The sequence below is a fragment of the Kryptolebias marmoratus genome, linkage group LG6 (assembly GCF_001649575.2).
Source record: "Kryptolebias marmoratus isolate JLee-2015 linkage group LG6, ASM164957v2, whole genome shotgun sequence".
NCBI classification, from domain to species: Eukaryota; Metazoa; Chordata; class Actinopteri; order Cyprinodontiformes; family Rivulidae; genus Kryptolebias; species Kryptolebias marmoratus.
In genome coordinates this window covers 11,765,504-11,783,207 of record NC_051435.1, presented here as the reverse complement: position 1 = coordinate 11,783,207, position 17,704 = coordinate 11,765,504, and the positions used below count along the sequence as shown (strand labels likewise).

Genomic DNA, 17,704 nt, shown 5'->3' with positions numbered 1-17,704 from the left:
TCTGCTGGACTGAGAACAGCTGAGAAAGGGAGTGTAAAAACAAACATATCATATCTGTGACTGACTGAGCTGTCAGCTGGGACTTCTGTTCGTTCTATAACTTTAGTTTGTTTTATCAATGTTTTCTCAGATTAATTAACTTCAGCTTCGGACATTTTATCCAAACAATGAGGAACGATCCATTTGGTTTGTGACCAAAATGAATATTCAGACTTGTTTTTTTTTTTGTTTTTTTTTACCACTAAAAAGATCGAAGCTGTAATTGTAAAAAGTCTGAACTCGAAACTGATTTTAGTTCTTACAGATCATGGGCACACTTACCTATGGAAGTCATGTATTCAGCTTTTTTTTTTTTTTTTTTTAAGAAAACACTTTTTGTATGTTTGAAATGTGTCTGATTGTGTTGAGCTCTTGGTGGGAAGGGGAATTGTACAGTTCAGATAAAAGCACTATATTTGTCTTTTAAGCTTGAGGGGGTGACGAGGTTTTAAATGTATAAATGAGTTGTATACATGCCTGTCTGTTAACGGCATTTTTTTACCTAAATTCCATTGTACGTTTTATACTCTCGAAATTTTCTACTAAGTAGAATAGCTAGGACCACAGGTGGACGCTGCTGCTCGCTCCGGGGACAGGAAGTGGACCTCAGGACCAAAGACGGAGGTCTGTGTGAACGACTGCAAGAACATTTTCCCCATCAGAGAAGCCTTTCTTGGTACACGGCATCAATAAACTCATTTTCACTCCTGGCTTGTGTTTTTTTGTTTTAGCAGCATGGACCGTTCACATGAAAACGCACTTCTCCGAACAACCACAACAGTTTGAAATAATTTATTTAAGCTTTCCCTCCAGCAGAGCAACAACTTTCATTCTTTCATGGGCGAGTCGCTGCTCGGTTCAAACCCATCGTTTGGCACTCCTCCACTTGCATAGACTTGGACAGAATAACCCGCGAAACCTTATTTACCGAACACGATCCACTCGGTTAAGTGCTTCCAGTGCAACATTAATAATGAACTAAAACTTATTTAACTTGATTCCTAACATCACGACACCGACACTTTACAGGCATTATAGGAGGTCACAGGTGACAGGATGCTGGGAAACAAACAAAAATAAACAACAACGATAAAATGTTACTCTACGTATATCTGTATTTGACTGCAGTTGCCTCACGTAGGAAAGGATCGGTCCAACCAGGCTGCAACTTGACCTAAAATCAAACAGCAGAAGTGCTCAGTTCTGAACGAAACGCAGCAAAGTTTGTTCTTTTTTTCCCCCACAAAAAATACAAAATAAAAAAAATCTAAATTAACATGAAACAGATGAAACTGAAGCAGAATAAAAGCAGCAAACTAAAAGCTTAAAAAGGCTTCCTCACACCTGAAGGACTCCAGATTTATAAATGTACTGTTTTTTTTTTTTCATTTAGTGCAACAATACTGAAATTATTCTACTCAACAACAAATTTGACCTAAACTAATCAGTGCACCAGATTATTTAAAGCAGTAACGCCAATATTATTATTCTTCTTGTTCAGTAGGTGGCACTAGCAGCTCATTAATGAACCTTGGAGTTGTTTTTTTAAACATTTTTTTTTCCATAAATCCTTACAAAACTCTATATACAGCACTAAAAGTTTGTCCGGTCCTGTTTGTTTTTTCCTCCCTGATAAACTTTCTGTACAAGCGGCTCAGCTGAAACACTAAAAACACCTTTTTGACGGGACTTTCCTGCACGGCGCTGCGAGGAGGTTTGCTTTTTGGCTTCAGAAGCTCCGAAACGTCGTCATGTCCTTCGGCTCTTTGCTCGGGACGCACCAGTCGTCCGCCTCGTGGATGGTCTTGTAGTGCTTCCAGGCCGACTTGTTGTAGACGGGGAGCCTCTCGATGGACTCCGTGGACAGCGCCTGGGAGAAGTAGAAAACGATTAAAATCTGCACGCGCGCCCTCCTGAGTTTTACTCCGCGGGAGGAAGTCCGGTTACCCGGATGTAGATCACGGCGTCGGTTCCGTAACCCTCCAGGGAGTAGAGCTTCAGGTCGCCCTGAAAGTAGCGGGCGTACAGCCGAGAGATGGGCAGACCGTGACCGTAACCAGCCTGGGAAAAAGAAAAAAATGGATAAATGTTTACAAGAGAGCAAACCCTGCAGTCGTATCAGTGGAAGGAGACAAACCCGTCCTGGTGTGGATGTTTACCAGGAAATACAACATTTTACTTTCATGGTACCTGGAGACAACAGCTGGCCGTCTGATCCAATCATTAACTACAATTATCTGCATTTTATTAATACTCTGACCTGCAGATCTGCATCTTTTTTTATACGTCGCTCTTATATGAACTGTTTTCATGCTGACTGAACAAATTAATAAAAAAAAAGCAGCACACAAATCCTCAGGGACGAACAGAAGCCTTGAAAAAACCCAAATATTTCATTGACTCTATTTAATATAAAGAGGCCAACAGCTACAGGACTGTGTAAGTCTGGCTCCTTCGACGCCAAACATGAAGAAATTCTGACAAATAACAACTAATTACGTACAGGGACCAGTAATCACAAGGTCTTATCTGTTTTTATCTTTTAAATTAACTTCCGATGTGACACGAGGAGCAGCCAAAACAAAACGGAGTCCCTCCGACGCCGTCTCACTGACCAGAGGGGCGGCGCGCGACTCGTCGATGCTGGGTCGCGGGGCCGTGGAGTACGTGTAGGTGAAGAGGCGGTCGATCTTACGGAGCGGCACGCCGCCTCCACGGTCGCACACCTGGCACGGGGTCACACAAGCAGAGTTTGTCAGGTGGAAGGTTACCGGGGCGGCCAGGCGGCTCATCGCGGTCAGCTTTACCTTCACGGTCAGATCCTCCTTCCCCAGGGCGACCTGTGCGTGAATGGGGGGGTACTCCATGGAGTCTCCGTGCAGCTCCATGGTGGCCCGCATGGCGTTCTGCGCGTGGAGAGAACCCACGAGGGGAGAACGTGTCTTGAGGACGGCAGGGAGGGGAGGGAAGGGGAGAGGTTTAAAAGGCAAAACTCACCTTAAAAAGCTCAAACACCATGTGATACAAATGAGACGGGACGTACACCACAGTGATGGGCTTCCCGTCCTCTTTGGCTGGAAGGACAAACCACAAACCAGAACATTTCCTTATTATTTATTCACCAATAAGGCCTGAGATAACAAACGATTTGTGTTCCAGTGAGTGCAGATTACCACTGAATTCCTCCAGGATCAGCTCAGGAGAGTTCATGTAATAGCGATCGCAGAGGTTCCTCGCGTTTTCGTACGCATCTGCAACGGATCGATTTCATTAAGACACATAAAAGATGGCCGCCGCCCAGGAAGGGAGCGCAGCCTAACGATGAGCCAGCGAGCGCTCTCACCTCGAATGACCTCGCTGACGCCACAGTTGGGATCGATGCTGCCGATCTGTTTGGGGTGAGCGGGATTCACTTTGACGTTGCCGCCGAACAGCAGGGCTGAAACGAGAGCGCCGAGAGTTACCTGCCAGGAGAACGGCCTCGAGCGACTCGAACCTCTGAAGACAAAGAGACCAGACGTCTCCAAGTTCAGGTCCGGGTCTGAAGCTTCCAGCCCGATGTTTTCATTTCACGTCTTTAGCGCAGAAAATGTTGGTTCGAATGAAATATTTGAAGCCAAATATATTGTTCATGGAAGTATTAAAACAATCTGAGCTCGACCCGACGTCACAACACAACAGCGAACGCTGATGACCCGACAGGAAGCCCGCAACGAGAGGGAAGAAGCGTCTCACTGTGCTGATTGAGCAGCATCCTGATGGAGATCCTGCTCATGTAGAAGCGATCCAGAAAGTACTGGACGTTCTGGCTGACCACGGGGTCGGTGCCGTACGCCTCTTTGTACTCCACGACCCCCTGAGCCATGGTGGGGACCACGTCGTTGTGGCGGTTTCTGATTTTGATCACGGCATCTGTGAAACTGATCAGAAGCAAAACAATCAGGGAAAAGAGCTGGAAAATACTCTGCGGCGTTGGGGCAGCCGACTCACTCGTATGTGACTTTCTCGTCATCTGCGTTTTTCTCTTTGAACTCGAGAATGTCCTGAAAACTCTGCATGTACCTGCACGGAAACAAAGAAAAGGGTTCACAGCAGACGAGAGCATAAACCTGGAGCTTTGTGCTAGAGAAAACAGAAAAGCAGAAGCCGCGTTACCAGCTCTGGACCAGGCGCACCGACGGCGTCCTCAGCAGGTTGTCCGGCAGCAGGTTGATCTCCTTCATGATGTTGGCCAGCCTCACGGGGAGCTCCTGCCTCAGGAAGGCGAAGGACGTTTTCTCACATGCGTTCTCTGAGCCTGGGTGACAAATAAAGCATGCGCAAACATTTACACAACACGGCAGGATTACCTAACCTGAATCAATATTTCTTGATTAATTGCAGTTTTAGGAGCACAATGGCATGACAAACGCATAAAATCAGCTCAAGGCCTTCGGCGTTCGTTGAAGGAATGCACATCGCCCGCCTTTCAAGCTACTTTCATCCAGACTAAAATCATCTCATACTGAAAACTGGCACATATGTAGCGTACGTGTTGTGAAACACTCTCAGCTGCTGTCACGTCAAATTTTAGCTCAGTATCTGTAAAACTGGCTGATTTGAAGCCATTTTTGTGTTTTCTAAAACTGGTTAGCTGTGGCAGCCATCTTGAATTGGGTTGGCTCTAAAAGTTAATGGGCTGTAGATGTAAATCCAGTGAACATACCCTGAAGATTTCAGTAAAATCCATCCAGTGGTTCATAAGATATTTTGCTAACAAACAGACTTAACTTTAAGTTGTCATTAAGGGGAATGTTTTAATCAAAGCTCTTGTGTAACCTGTTAGCACTCAGAGGTCTTGTTAGTGATCAGTCTCAGCTACTACCACAGCAAAATTTAGGTCAGTGTATGCCAGATTGAATGAGTTATAGCCATTTTTGTTGGTTTTAAAGTCAGCTGGCTATGGCGGCCATCTTGAATCTGGTTGACTCAAAAGGTTAGTCAGTTGTAGATCTAAATCCAGTGATTACTTTCTGCAAGTTTCACTCAAACCCGTCCACTGGCTCAAGAGATATTTTGCTAACAGACAGACACAAGACATTTCTCTGACAGACTTGTCTGCAGTCTGTTTGTATGTGTTTGTAAATATGAAACACCTCTTACCAAAATCCAGAAACTGCTTCATTGAAAGAGGAGAAGGAGAAAACCTGGAATAATAGTCAATATCTTTAGCTATCGACACGCTGCTCCTCAGAAACCTTAAAAGCCTCATGTTGACCCCGGCCCACTGGATTCAGACTGAAGAAGCAGGTGGCCTCCAAAAAAATAAAACCCTCCGAGCCGCTCAAGTTGTTGTTTTTATTACACTGGCTTGCTGTTTAAACCCAGCAGCACGAATATAGGTTGGTGGGGGTTTTATTGTTCCGTTTTCTTGCAAATTCACGTAACTTCAGCATCCCTAGTCACAAAACACACCGCAATGTTTGCGCATCGTCCTTAAGTTCAAGTATCCCCTGCTAACTCCGCGGAGGCAGAAAAGTCAAGAAGCTAACCCAAAGAGCCATTACAAAGTCAAGAGGAATACCCTCATGTAGACTTGTTTAGGTTTCGATTTCGACTTCGTTTTTAATCTTAGAAACGTCATTTCCAAATTAAAACACATTATTTGTTTTAATGTTATTCTAAAGCTCAACAGAAACGTAATAAAAAAACAACGTTTTAAATGTAACTGTTTGGATTTTACCCGTTGGAGTAAACTGTCTCGGTGTGTAAAACTCGTAACTTCCGTCTGGGTCGTGTTGTGTTGTATTTATTTTATTTAAATGCTATTTAGTTTTAAAACATTGATAATGACTTACAATATACTACGACTGTGGAACGAAACATGAATATTTAGGAAACTAAACTCTACTTAAAGTGGAGAGCGAGCGAATGAAGCTGCTTGCTTGGGCATCATTTACTCTTGACCTTGTTTACTCTTTGAAAATAATCCGTTTTACATAGCCCCGTATTTTGTCTATCAGGCAACCAATCACATTTCGCCTTACTTTTGCTCAGCATTGTGATTGGCCAGAGGTAGGATATTGTTCCTGGCAGCCAAAATTCAGGGCGAACTGCACTCCTTGACTGTCGTCATTTCCTTTAGGTAGCTGAAGTAGTTGCCTGTTGATGTCGATTCACTGGGCCACGTTTTGATGAACGACGTTTGTATAGATTTTGGTTCCTCTGATGCTAAAACTAACTTCGAGAAGCTTATGATTTGTATTGTTTTGCGTTTAAGTGTGGAAAGTCGTCCTAACAGACTGTGTGTTTCTTTGCTAACGTTAGCTGGACCAGCTCGCCATTACTACCCGCCAAAAGCCGCAAAGATTCAGCGAGGAAGTGAGCATTATATTTGATACCTGAGCTGTTGTTTTTATTTTATTTTTTGAAAGAAAGAAAATGAGTGGTGGATTTAATTTCGGACAGTCTACGGGCTTCAACTTCGGAGCTCAGAAGACCACCGCCGCTGCCCCCAACACGGGCTTCACTTTAACCAACTCGGCAGCTCCGGGAGGGGGCTTCAGCTTCAACAGTTCCACCCAGACCAACACCAACCCTACCGGCACGTTCAGCTTTGGAACCCCGGCGAAGAGCTCCGCGGGTGGAGCGGGTGGCGCGGGGTTCTCCTTTGGGACGCCCGCCGCCACGTTTGGTCTGGGCACGACTCCTCAAACGACGGCAGCGACAGGGTTGGCTCTGAGCTCCGCTGCGGCTCCGGCTGCAGCTGCAGCTGCAGCTCCAGCTGCGGGCTCAGGGTTCACTCTGGGCAGCCTGCTGTCCGCACAGACCAGCGCCCCCGCCCCAGCGCCAGCAGCAGCAGCTGCAGCAGGAGGACCAGGAGGTGGAGGATTCACCTTTGGAGCTGCCTCCCAAACGCAACCTGCACCGACAGCTGCTCCAGCAGCCACAACAGCAGCAGCAGCAGGCGGCATGTCGTTTGGAGGGTTCGGCTTTGGGGCCAACAAAGTCCAGGTGACAGCAGCTGCAGCTCCGGTTGCTGCCCCAGGAGGAGGCTTCAGCTTCGGCACCACGGCGTCCTCCACCCCTGCAGCTCCAACAACTCAGAGCGGAGGGTTCAGCTTTGGGATTAAACCTTCCACCACCCCGGCTCCTCCTCCTGCATCCACCCAGGCAGCTTCCACCTCAGGCCCTGCTCTCTTTGCTTCTCCCATCGTCACCACGACTGCTGCCTCCACCGCTGCCACAGCCACGTCAGGATTCATGTTCGGTGCCGTTCCAGCTCCATCAGGCACTGCAACCACCTCAGCAGCTGGCGGAGGTTTAACCTTCACCCTCAAACCTCTGGGGTCAACAGCTACCACCTCCGCTCCCGCCTCCACCGCCACAGCTGCAGCAGCCCCTACAGCCGCCGCCACAGCCTTCATGCTGGGACTCAAACCCACCTCCACCACCAGCAACATCCCAGCAACGATGGCCACAACCATCAGCGCCACAGCAGCTCCTCCCGTGATGACCTACGCCCAGCTGGAGAGCCTCATCAACAAGTGGAGCCTCGAGCTCGAGGACCAGGAGAGACATTTCTTGCAGCAGGCGACGCAGGTGAATGCCTGGGACCGCATGCTGGTGGAGAACGGAGAGAAGATCACGTCCCTGCACAAGGAGCTGGAGAAGGTGAAGCTGGACCAGAGGAGGCTGAACCAGGAGCTGGACTTCATCCTGTCCCAGCAGAAGGAGCTGGAGGACCTGCTTTGCCCGCTGGAGGAGTCTGTGAAGGAGCAGAGCGGAACCATCTACATGCAGAACGCCGACGAGGAGCGAGAGAGAACGTACAAGCTCGCCGAGAACGTGGACGCGCAGCTGAAGAGGATGTCCCAGGACCTGAAGGAGATCATCGAGCACCTGAACACGTCCAGTGGCCCGGCTGACACCAGCGATCCGGTAAGATCAGACATCAGGCGTTTCCAAACCTGCTCTGGTGACGTTTTGGCGCTCCGATTAACCTCATCCTCCTTTTTTGTTTCTTTTAGCTCCAGCAGATTTGTAAAATCCTCAACGCCCACATGGACTCACTGCAGTGGATCGATCAGAACTCGGTTCTCCTGCAGAGGAGAGTGGAGGAGGTGTCCAAGCTGTGTGACACCCAACGCAAGGAGCAGGAGAAAACCTTCCGCCTAACCTTTGACTGATCTGCAACCAGTTAACTTTCTTTGCATAAACATAATACTACTTTAGTTTTTTTTGCTGCTTAGATTTACATTCTTCATAATTCATGTTCCTGTTTTCCCTTTAATTTTTTTTTTATTATTTGGTTTCATGAAAATCAATATTTTCACCTGAATAAACTGATTATATCTGTAAATTCTTCTGAGTGGTATGAATAAATAATTTTTGCAATATATGTTTTTTTTTCTTATTGGTGGCAGTTCCTGAGCACACATCCATTGGCTTTGTAGCATTTTAATTCATGTGGAACAAAAAAACGAGTTCCTCGGTGACGAGCTGCAGGCCAGGGGATGCTGCCTGAACGGCACAACAATGCAAGAGGAACGACAAAATACAAGAGATACATTTCACGTTAATGTTTTTGACCTGATAATGTACTGAAAGGTCATTTTAAAGAGAAAGGAAACATTTTTATTGGAAAGTACTCAAACTAGACTCATATAATCCCACAAAAATTATAAACTGATTATTTTAGACTTTTAAAAGGCTTCAGAAACAGCAGTAAACACTGGTTTTCTGCTTCACACTTTGGTTGCATGATTTTTTTCTTTTTATCATTTGAAAACTCTTCATATCTCTATTTGTGCTGATAAATTGTGGAACACATTGATGGTTAAATTACAAGAATATCCAAACATTTTCCAGTTTAAAAAAAACAATATGAGCTAAAATGTTCAACAAGTATGAAGAAAAGCCTGATATAATGAATCATAATTAACTAACTATTAAATAAATATTAACTATTAGATAGTTTATGTGCATGTGAATATAGGAATGTGAGTAAATGTATTTACATGAGTATATTTATACAGATATGTGGAAACATGTAAATGTTTCTTGCATGAAGATTTGTAAATATTTAAAGTTTATACTTCTTTCTACTCCGTTTCAGACACTGGATTAATATGACTGAAATAATGTTTATGATTGAAATGTTATATATAAATACATGATACATTTTCATTTTTTAAGTTTGATATAAACTGATCAAGGATGTTAGAGATGCAGCTGCCAGGACAAAGACAAAGAGGAGATATCTGGATGCAGTTGGAGAGGACATGGAGGTAGTTGGAGTGAGGACAGAGTTAGATGGAGGAGGTGACCCCTGAAAAAGGAGCAACCGAAAGAAAAATAATTAATAAAAAAAAACACTTTGTCTCCTTGTCAGCTCTTATTCATAACAAACAGGGTTGATTCCTCAATAAACACCTTAATTAAAATTATGTTGTATTTAAAATACTCCTAATCACAAAAAATAGCATCTAAAAATCAAGATTATAACCATTTCCAGCATATTTAAAATCACAACTAAATAAAGTTTTGCCATAACAAAAACTAAAAAACGCGACAGCCTTTTTGTCCCTCGGTGTTTCCGTAGCACGCATTTCCACAACGTGCGAGCCGTGGGTCGTTTTGGTTTGAAGTGTTTTAAGAGCTGCATCTTCACACTTAAAATATCGTACGTATAACCTTTGGTGTTGGTGAGAGTGTTTAACATGTTGTTCGTAATAGAAAGTGACACTTTTATTGTGTTGTAGATAGATGAAAATGTATTTATTTCGCAGTGCGTTTGAATTGCACGCTGCTGCTACGGATACACCACCATGCAGTTTGTGTGTTCACGATGTTAACTCAAATAATTCAAGCATTGTTTTTTTACAAAACAGTCGCAGCACTGATGGAAACACGTTTTGTTAGCCAGGTTACAGCCTGGTTCATGTGAGACCCGGTGGTTTTGCTCCCAATTAACACGAAGTTTGGGGGGTTAGCATCTGCTAGTTTTAAGCTAAGCTAGCAGGTTGGTTAGCCACGGCAGCGTCATTAAGATAAATTAAATCAGTTCGAGACAATTGGGAACCAAAAGTCTTCACAGGACAGACTTTTAAAAGTCATTTCATGTAGTTCTCTGACTGAGCCAAGCTGGTCTCAATGTCTTTATCTGTTTGTATTTGTTTGGGTGGTTTCTTGTGAGAAGTGGGGCAGATTGATGAGTTTACATTTCTCTCTCTCGAAGGTTGATAATGTTTTTGCCTTTGTGTATGTGTCTGTCCTGTTAGTAAAGTATCTCAACCAGAGGACGGATATACATGAAACCCTTAAATAGTCAAGAAAAAATCCAAAAAAATATTTATAACACAGCCAGGTTGATATATATAATATATATATAATAAGTGATAATAGCTGAGAGTCATACCCAGCTTCTACTCTGAGGGCTAACTCATCACTTAAGATCTACTTTTAAAGTTATTAGAGGCAACCCTGTGTCTGTTAGCGAAATATCTCACGAGGAAGTAATCATTGGATGTGCATCTTCAATTGATTAACTCCTGGAGTTCAAGATGGCCGCCACAGCCGACTGATCTTATGAAAGCAAGCATTAAGCTGTCATCAAAGAGGAGTGTAAGTCGTGGTAAATGCTAACTGTCTGCCTTAATGTTTGCTGCAGAGGACCGATCATGGCAGAAACTCAAGAAGAGATGACCTCCACTGAGATGAAGGTGGCACGCCAAGTAGAGGTAATGACCACGACCTGAACGTTACCCCCGTGGCTGATAAATCCCTAAACTGAGCTGAAAACGCGTCTCTTCTTGTTGCCCAGTATTACTTCGGGGATCACAATCTCCCGAGAGACAAGTTTCTCAAAGAGCAGCTGCAGCTTGATGATGGCTGGGTGGCTTTGGAGACCATGCTGAAATTCAACAGGTTTGTTTTATTTCTCCCGATTCGCTGCGTTGTCTTTGTTGCTCCTATAAAAGTTATTTTATTTTCAGTTCACTCTTTTGTAATAACCCTCTATGGGAGCTCAACACTGTAATACAGTCTCAAATTAACTGGTCTAACTTTTACCTTGCTGGTTGTATTTTATATATTTTGATGATGTGACGCATACGTGCAAAATTACCTTTAAATCAGATACAGGATGATTGTAGCTTTAACCAGATTGTGGCTTTAGTCATGTCATCTTCTGTTCTTAGGTGGCTATCTTTTTTCCACTACACTTGTTTCCTCACAGAAATCTAAAACAATTTAATTTGAGCTCATTTTAATTTTATTGGTCTACTTTAAGCTTTACAGTAAACCAAAAACTAAAATGTGATCAAAGACTTACAAATTAAAGTACAAAGTATAGGTTTAAAGTGACAATTCCAGCAAGAAACAAAATAAGATGGAGCTCTTGTTATGTAGGTATTTCAGAATAAAATAAAGTGTAAATAGTCAGCTTGTTGTAGTCATTGTTGGTAAAAACTGCAGCAAACTGTGGTGAGAAATCCTCCTTTTGCAGGAACTAAATCACAACTTTCATCAGAAAGAGGAGAAAAACAAATACAACTATTTAAAATGTGATAATGGAGACCGTAAGGTTACCAGTCTTCTTTTAACTTGGCCCATGCTTTTTATACTATTCATGAATTGTATTGTATGTTTGATTTAAATGTTACGTATTTAGCTAATTAACATCATCTGCACGATTAAACCTGCTTTAAACAGGCAGGTGTTGAGACGTTCCCTCATTACGATTTAAAGAGAAGCATAACTTAACAAACTACCAGCTTTAATAAACTGTATTAACTTTTTTGTGCTGACCAGACAGTTCAAAGACCCTCAGTAAAAGTAAGAAATTAGATATTTTTGTGTAATTTTGTGTCATTGTGTTGACATCAACACTCATAGAAGCTGGATAAACTCTTGCTGCTTTTGATGCTTTTGTAAAAGAAAAAATGAATTGTTTTTCCTTAGGTTGAAGTCTCTAACTACAGACAGCAGCGTTGTCGTTGCGGCTCTCCAGAAATCAAAGACAGGCCTCCTGGAGATCAGCGAAGACAAGACGAAAATCAGGAGGTGTCCAGACAAACCCTTACCAGAACTGAACGATGAATACAAAGACGGAGTTAAACAAAGATCTGTTTATATTGTAAGTCTTTATTTTTCTACTGCTTCCTCACTCACCAACATGTTGCATCGATGTGTCAAAGTGTTGTGTGTAATTATAATGAAAGGTTTTATTTTTAACATTCTTCTACATTTTAGAAAGGCTTTCCTCTTCAAACGACTCTTGATGAGATTCAAGAGTGGCTGAATGGAAAAGGCAACATAGAAAACATCCAGATGAGGAGAAACCTGCAGAGGCAGTTTAAGGTATCCAAAACACTATCATTTAATTCTGTATACATATATATAGATTTAAGTCAGTTTGAAGTTTTTTAAAAATATTTTGTATATTTGCAGGGATCTGTGTTTATCTGTTTTGACAATGAAGAGTCGTCGAAGCAGTTCCTGGAACGTTCTGACATAAAAACATTCAAAGAAAATGAGATGGTCGTGTTGTCGAGGTAAGCTGCACTCCTTGTTTTTTTTATGCTCAAAATGCTCATATCCAATGTATATTTTTTTAATTTAAAGTTGCATAAATATATGCTGTTTTGGTTTTCAGGGAAGACTATCATGCAAAGAAAGCAGAGGAAAGAAAACACTTCAAAGCAGAGTCGAAAGCAAAAGCTAAACAGTGAGTCCACAGGATATAACTACTTTTAGCTAATTGAACATTTTTTTAAATAAACCAAACGTCTGAACCTCCTTCTTGTATATCTATTTTTCAGGGAGAAAGAGCAGCATCAGAAACAAACCGAGGAAAAAGAAATGGTGAGATTCCTCGCCACCTTGCGAGCATAAAGTTAGTTTCTGTGTTAAATGTAGACGCAGTCTTGTTAACAGGGATTTGTCGTCGCAGGGTTTGCTCTTGGATGAACAGACTGGTTGCTTATTGAAGTTTTCTGGAGAGCTTAAAGATGTGTCGAGAGAGGACTTCCATGAATTGTTTTCTGGGCACGGAAAGATAAAGTGGGTTGACTTCACGAGAGGAGCCAAAGAAGTAAGTTATGCTACAGATGATATCTTTAAGGGAGGTGGGGGACTGTTGGTGTGTAAACCAGTTCACCTTTACCCCCAATTAGGGCACTCTTCTTTTTGATGGGAACGCAAAAGAAGCTTTCGAAAAGGCGAAAGAGGCGAAAGGAGGGGAGCTGAAGATGAAGGACAACGCGGTTACATGGCAGGTGCTTGAGGGCGACGAGGAGAAAAAGGTGCTGAAGAAGATTATCGAAGCTCAGCAGGAATCCTACAGCCGGTCCAAAGGCAGAGGTAATGTTTAAACGCGCTGCTCTGTTGATCGAGTTTGTAATTGAGCTTCTTCGACCAACAGTTTCGATCCGATACTCTCGAAATGAGAACGTGCATAAGAAGGTTTAAGACTTTATCTTATGTAAAAGGTGGAAAAGGAAGAGGAGGTGGCAGAGGAAGAGGAGGCCGAAGGGGAAGAGGCGGAAGAGATCATGGCAGGACTCATTTCCAGGGGAAGAAGACGAAGTTCGACAGCGACGATGAAGAGGAGGGTAAGTAAAGATGTTATCTCACTTAGCTGTGATTGTTGGGGACCGGTTGATGATTAAATATTGGGAGAGAATCCATAAATGTGGCTTATTTACAAACTGAATCCAGGAGTTGGAGAAGATAAACAAAATGTAGACTGTTAGGGTGGTGGGGGTGTAACTTATTGTTCAACCAGCCATGGGAAAATGGCGTCACTCTGTATCATTATTTTTTTTAACAATTATCCAGCGAGGCAGGGTGGAGTCAAACGTTCAGTCTGTGCCGGAGTGACCCGCTCCAGGGACTGTGACAAGCAAGGACTCAAACGATAACATGAGTGTCTTAAGGAGAGTTTTGAGCAAGGGTAGGCAACCCTGGTCCTCAAGGGCCACTTTCCTGCATGTTTTCCTTGTTTCTCTGCTCCAGCACACCTGATTTGAATCAATGGGTGATTAACAGGCTTCTGCAGACATGAAGAGGTCATTTAACCACTGAATCAGGTGTGTTGGAGCAGAGAAACAAGTAACACATGCAGGATAGTGGCCCTCGAAAACCAGGATTGCCTACCCCTGGTTTAGAGGAAGAAACCTGTGACGCTGAAGGGATGCTTTGCACTGGCTGATGTTTTTTTTTTTTTTTCCCACACAAAACAAAACTTAGAGGCACATTTTATTTTGGAAGTGCAATCAGTATCAAGCTATAAACCATGTTTCCATACAAAAGCAAAATAATAAATGGGTGGCAATTAACAAAAAAATACAGAATTACAGAAACAATATTGAAGTGTTTAAGACGAGCTCCACGTCGTTATAACTCTGTGCCTGTTTAACTTTTATCACTAATGCTGTTTGCAGTTTGGCTCAGCATAGTGACATACTTTTATTTCTAAATTTACTTTCAACCTTTTCTGCTGATTATTCATAATTTGCAACATGTTCAGATGTTTACCTTTATCTTCTTCCAGCACCTGCAGCCCCAAAAAGGGAGCTAGAAGACGCTGACGGTCCTCCAGCAAAGGTTTCCAAAACTGAGAATGGATCTTAATGACAGGACAGTGTCCAGAGTCTTTTTTTTTTTTTTTTTTTTTTTTAGTAAAAACATTTATTATAAATATTGAATATGTAGAGGCAACTTAAATCCATTCCAGTAAAAGCTTCAGGTTATGGAGAATCGAAGGAAGTCCACCTGGATGTCAACCTGAGGGGAAAGAAAAACATTTTCAAAGCTTGGAATCAGTTTTCAGCCTTTTAAGTCTATGTTGTGCCTCTCTCATCATTATTTGTGTACATTTTCTCATTTAAAGATGTTTTGATTTTAACATATTCATCAGGAAACGGCTTCTGACAGTAAATTTATTTCTCCAGAAAACATTTTTTTAGTTATTTTTTTCTAAGACCTGCGTGACGCCTAGAATCAGTGTGCCATGGATTTCTTTGTAGATTTCCTACAGAGTGATGCAAATGTACTGATTATTTTCAGTTTGCATATGTGAACAGCAAATAAAACATTTATAAAAACCAAACAAAGGTCTGTTTGCTTCTGTTGGAGGACACGTGCTTACAGATTTCTTCTTGTGAAACTTGTAGGAAGCTGGCAAATCATATCGTAGCTCTGTGGAGAAATCAAACGGTCGGAGTTTGAATATTTTCCTTGTAGAAAGGATGAAAACTTTGTACTTAACATACCTGCAATGACCTCCATCTTTACTCCCCAGTCGTGAGCTTTTTTTTGTATGTGCTGTAAAACCAGACAAACAATAATGTTAATTATTTCAGCCTTTATACCAGAGGTGCTGATTAAAAAGACCTATCAACTTTTAATCTGGTCAGTTTTCACTCTGAGAGGGTGATGCTGTCGGGGCGTCTGATGTGAAACTTGCCTCTCGTGTCGACGTTTTGTGAAGCGAGTAAACGGCCGTCTTCGCCATAGTTAAAGCAGCTCGGAGGAACTTCATGTCCATGCCTTGAATAGACGGTAAAACAAACTTTATTTAACCAAACCGAACCACACTCAGCTGAGTTTCCCTGTTTAATTCTGAACATTCAGTCTTTAATAGTCTGAAGAGCCTCTTGAGAAATCCTAAATTGTGTCGGTTTTATCAAACGAGCAATAAAATGCATCTTTTTCTGACATGTAATTACAAGCAAATGAGCTAACTCTGCTTTTACACATAAAATAAAAATGTCTATTTTTGAAAGCCTAAAACATAATATTGTTTTAGCAAAGGTATAGTCTATTTAAGTCTGTTCTGCTGAGGTCCTTAAATAGTAGTTTAGTTTATGTTAGTACAATTATATCTTAGTTTGGTTTCTCCCTAGTTTACATCAGTATGACTTAGTCAGTTTATCCTGCCTTTGCTTGTTTAAACTTATTTTAGTTAAGTAGTTTATCTCTTATCATGTCTGATCTGTTCGGCTGAGGCTTTTAAATCCTAGTTTAGTTTGTTATATCATAGTTTGGTTCTCAGCTTACCTTTGGTTTATCTTTAGTATGACTTAGATACATTTTACTCTGTACTTTTGTGTCTTATTGTCTCATAATTTAGATATTTTTGGTTTTAACTTTATATTGTTGGGAGTGCTTTTATGATTTCATTTAGATTATCTCTTATTTAGTGTCTGTTTTAGATGTTTAGTTTAATGATTTCATTTAGATTTGACTCTGCACTTTTGTGTTTTCATGTTGTAAAGCACTTTGTATCACCGTTTTACTGAAAAGTGCTATATAAAGAAATTGTCCACCAGTCAGACACTGGCTTTGCTGGAAAGTTTAATTTATTCTTATATTTTCTGATGTTCATGTGAGGCGTCAAAAATCCTTTATAATATAAACCCAAAACAAAGTGATGCTAGGATGTGAAAGGAAGGTGTTAACATGTTATTGAGTAAACAAGAGCCTTCCTGAACTTGTCATAAGTTTGAGAAAAAACCTCACTCAAGCTTCTGCATCAAATGTTTTTTTGGGGTCTTGGACTAAATCAGACCAGTTTCAATGCCCCCTGTAATAGTTGCTTGTATTAGAAACTTGCCTTGGTTGTGTTTTGTACCAAATGGCGGGTTCATGATCACGGTGTCGAACTTCTTGCCATAAGCATCTCCCTGGAGGCAGCACAAGTCACACTGGACCAGGTCCACGTTGGAGGTCTCGAACTCCTCCGCGTTCCTCCTGAAGATCTCCAGGGCGTCGTGGTCGACGTCGAAGCCGACACACAACCTGCAAGGCAGAAGCTGTATATATATATATATATATATATATATATATAAAATCTCTCGTGCGACAAGAATTCACCCAGAGAGGCTCCTTCTGCTCACCCTGCGTCCAGCATCGCAGCCCCGATGCTGAGGACTCCGCAGCCGCATCCCAGGTCAGCCACCAGCTTACCCTCGATGTCCTCAAACGTAGTGTGGATCGTGTAAAGCATGCAGGCTGTGGAGCCGAAAAGACAGAAACGTCTATACATATATAGAGAGATAAAGTGGGATATGAGTAATCATTAGGATGCTAGCTCACCTGCAATGTGAGGGCTGGTTGGATACTGCTCAAGAAGGATCTTCGGCTCCTCAAACGTGTCCACCTGCTGCAGGCAGCTTTCTAATTCTTTTAGCTTCATCGCCAACAATAAACTACATAAAAGCGATGTTTTTCTTTTTAAAAAAAATCACAATGTCAGTAAGTTTTCACGGCAAAACAAGCATGGTTTCCTTATAGCTAACATAAACAGAGCCGACATTCTTCTTCTGTGGTTTTTTAAAGGTTGAAGGAGCAGCTTACAGGCGCATTTGCCGCCACCTGGTGGACTGGAGTATGTATGTGGCGTCACACTGTTTGTACTTGAGCGTATCTGTTTAAATAATATAAAATATATATAATATAGCACATATCGATAGCACATTACTGCCCCTCACAGGTGAAGACATGAAAGTTCAGGGTTGAAACTACTTAACAAGAAATACATCTTTGTAGAATAAAAAAATGCCTTTTCATAAAGTTCACATTTTTTCTAACTGAATAAATCTTTTTTAAAGACAATAGGATACATCAGGATTAAAAACAGAGTCAAATAAATTAGCAAGCTTTGTCATAAGAGTAATGA

General features: G+C 42.1%; 4 protein-coding genes across 4 annotated transcripts; 2 read left to right on the top strand and 2 right to left on the bottom strand.

The window, feature by feature from the left end:
- Positions 1-193: 193 nt before the first annotated feature.
- Positions 194-5,569, bottom strand: pdk1 (pyruvate dehydrogenase kinase, isozyme 1). The gene is made up of 11 exons (XM_017424473.3): positions 5,182-5,569; positions 4,195-4,336; positions 4,030-4,101; positions 3,775-3,959; positions 3,383-3,478; positions 3,213-3,290; positions 3,037-3,113; positions 2,847-2,945; positions 2,655-2,765; positions 1,987-2,100; positions 194-1,909 (listed from the first exon to the last, which is right to left on the bottom strand). Exons 1-11 carry the CDS (start codon positions 5,288-5,290, stop codon positions 1,769-1,771), a joined length of 1,224 nt encoding a protein of 407 aa, XP_017279962.1. The 5' UTR covers positions 5,291-5,569; the 3' UTR covers positions 194-1,768.
- A 571-nt stretch (positions 5,570-6,140) lies between these two features.
- On the top strand, positions 6,141-8,419 carry nup62l (nucleoporin 62 like). The gene is made up of 2 exons (XM_017424415.2): positions 6,141-7,959; positions 8,049-8,419. The coding sequence occupies exons 1-2, from the start codon at positions 6,460-6,462 to the stop codon at positions 8,205-8,207; spliced, it is 1,659 nt and encodes a 552-aa protein (XP_017279904.1). The 5' UTR covers positions 6,141-6,459; the 3' UTR covers positions 8,208-8,419.
- Positions 8,420-9,596: 1,177 nt separating this feature from the next.
- Positions 9,597-15,133, top strand: ssb (small RNA binding exonuclease protection factor La). Its single transcript, XM_017424387.3, has 12 exons — positions 9,597-9,703; positions 10,691-10,760; positions 10,844-10,947; positions 11,983-12,157; positions 12,274-12,381; positions 12,472-12,575; positions 12,677-12,748; positions 12,843-12,885; positions 12,974-13,114; positions 13,197-13,383; positions 13,512-13,634; positions 14,576-15,133. Exons 2-12 carry the CDS (start codon positions 10,701-10,703, stop codon positions 14,653-14,655), a joined length of 1,197 nt encoding a protein of 398 aa, XP_017279876.1. The 5' UTR covers positions 9,597-9,703; positions 10,691-10,700; the 3' UTR covers positions 14,656-15,133.
- On the bottom strand, positions 14,678-17,374 carry mettl5 (methyltransferase like 5). Its single transcript, XM_017424389.3, has 7 exons — positions 17,122-17,374; positions 16,923-17,037; positions 16,640-16,824; positions 15,491-15,573; positions 15,297-15,348; positions 15,173-15,222; positions 14,678-14,808 (listed from the first exon to the last, which is right to left on the bottom strand). Exons 1-7 carry the CDS (start codon positions 17,219-17,221, stop codon positions 14,767-14,769), a joined length of 627 nt encoding a protein of 208 aa, XP_017279878.1. The 5' UTR covers positions 17,222-17,374; the 3' UTR covers positions 14,678-14,766.
- Between the last annotated feature and the right edge of the window lie 330 nt (positions 17,375-17,704).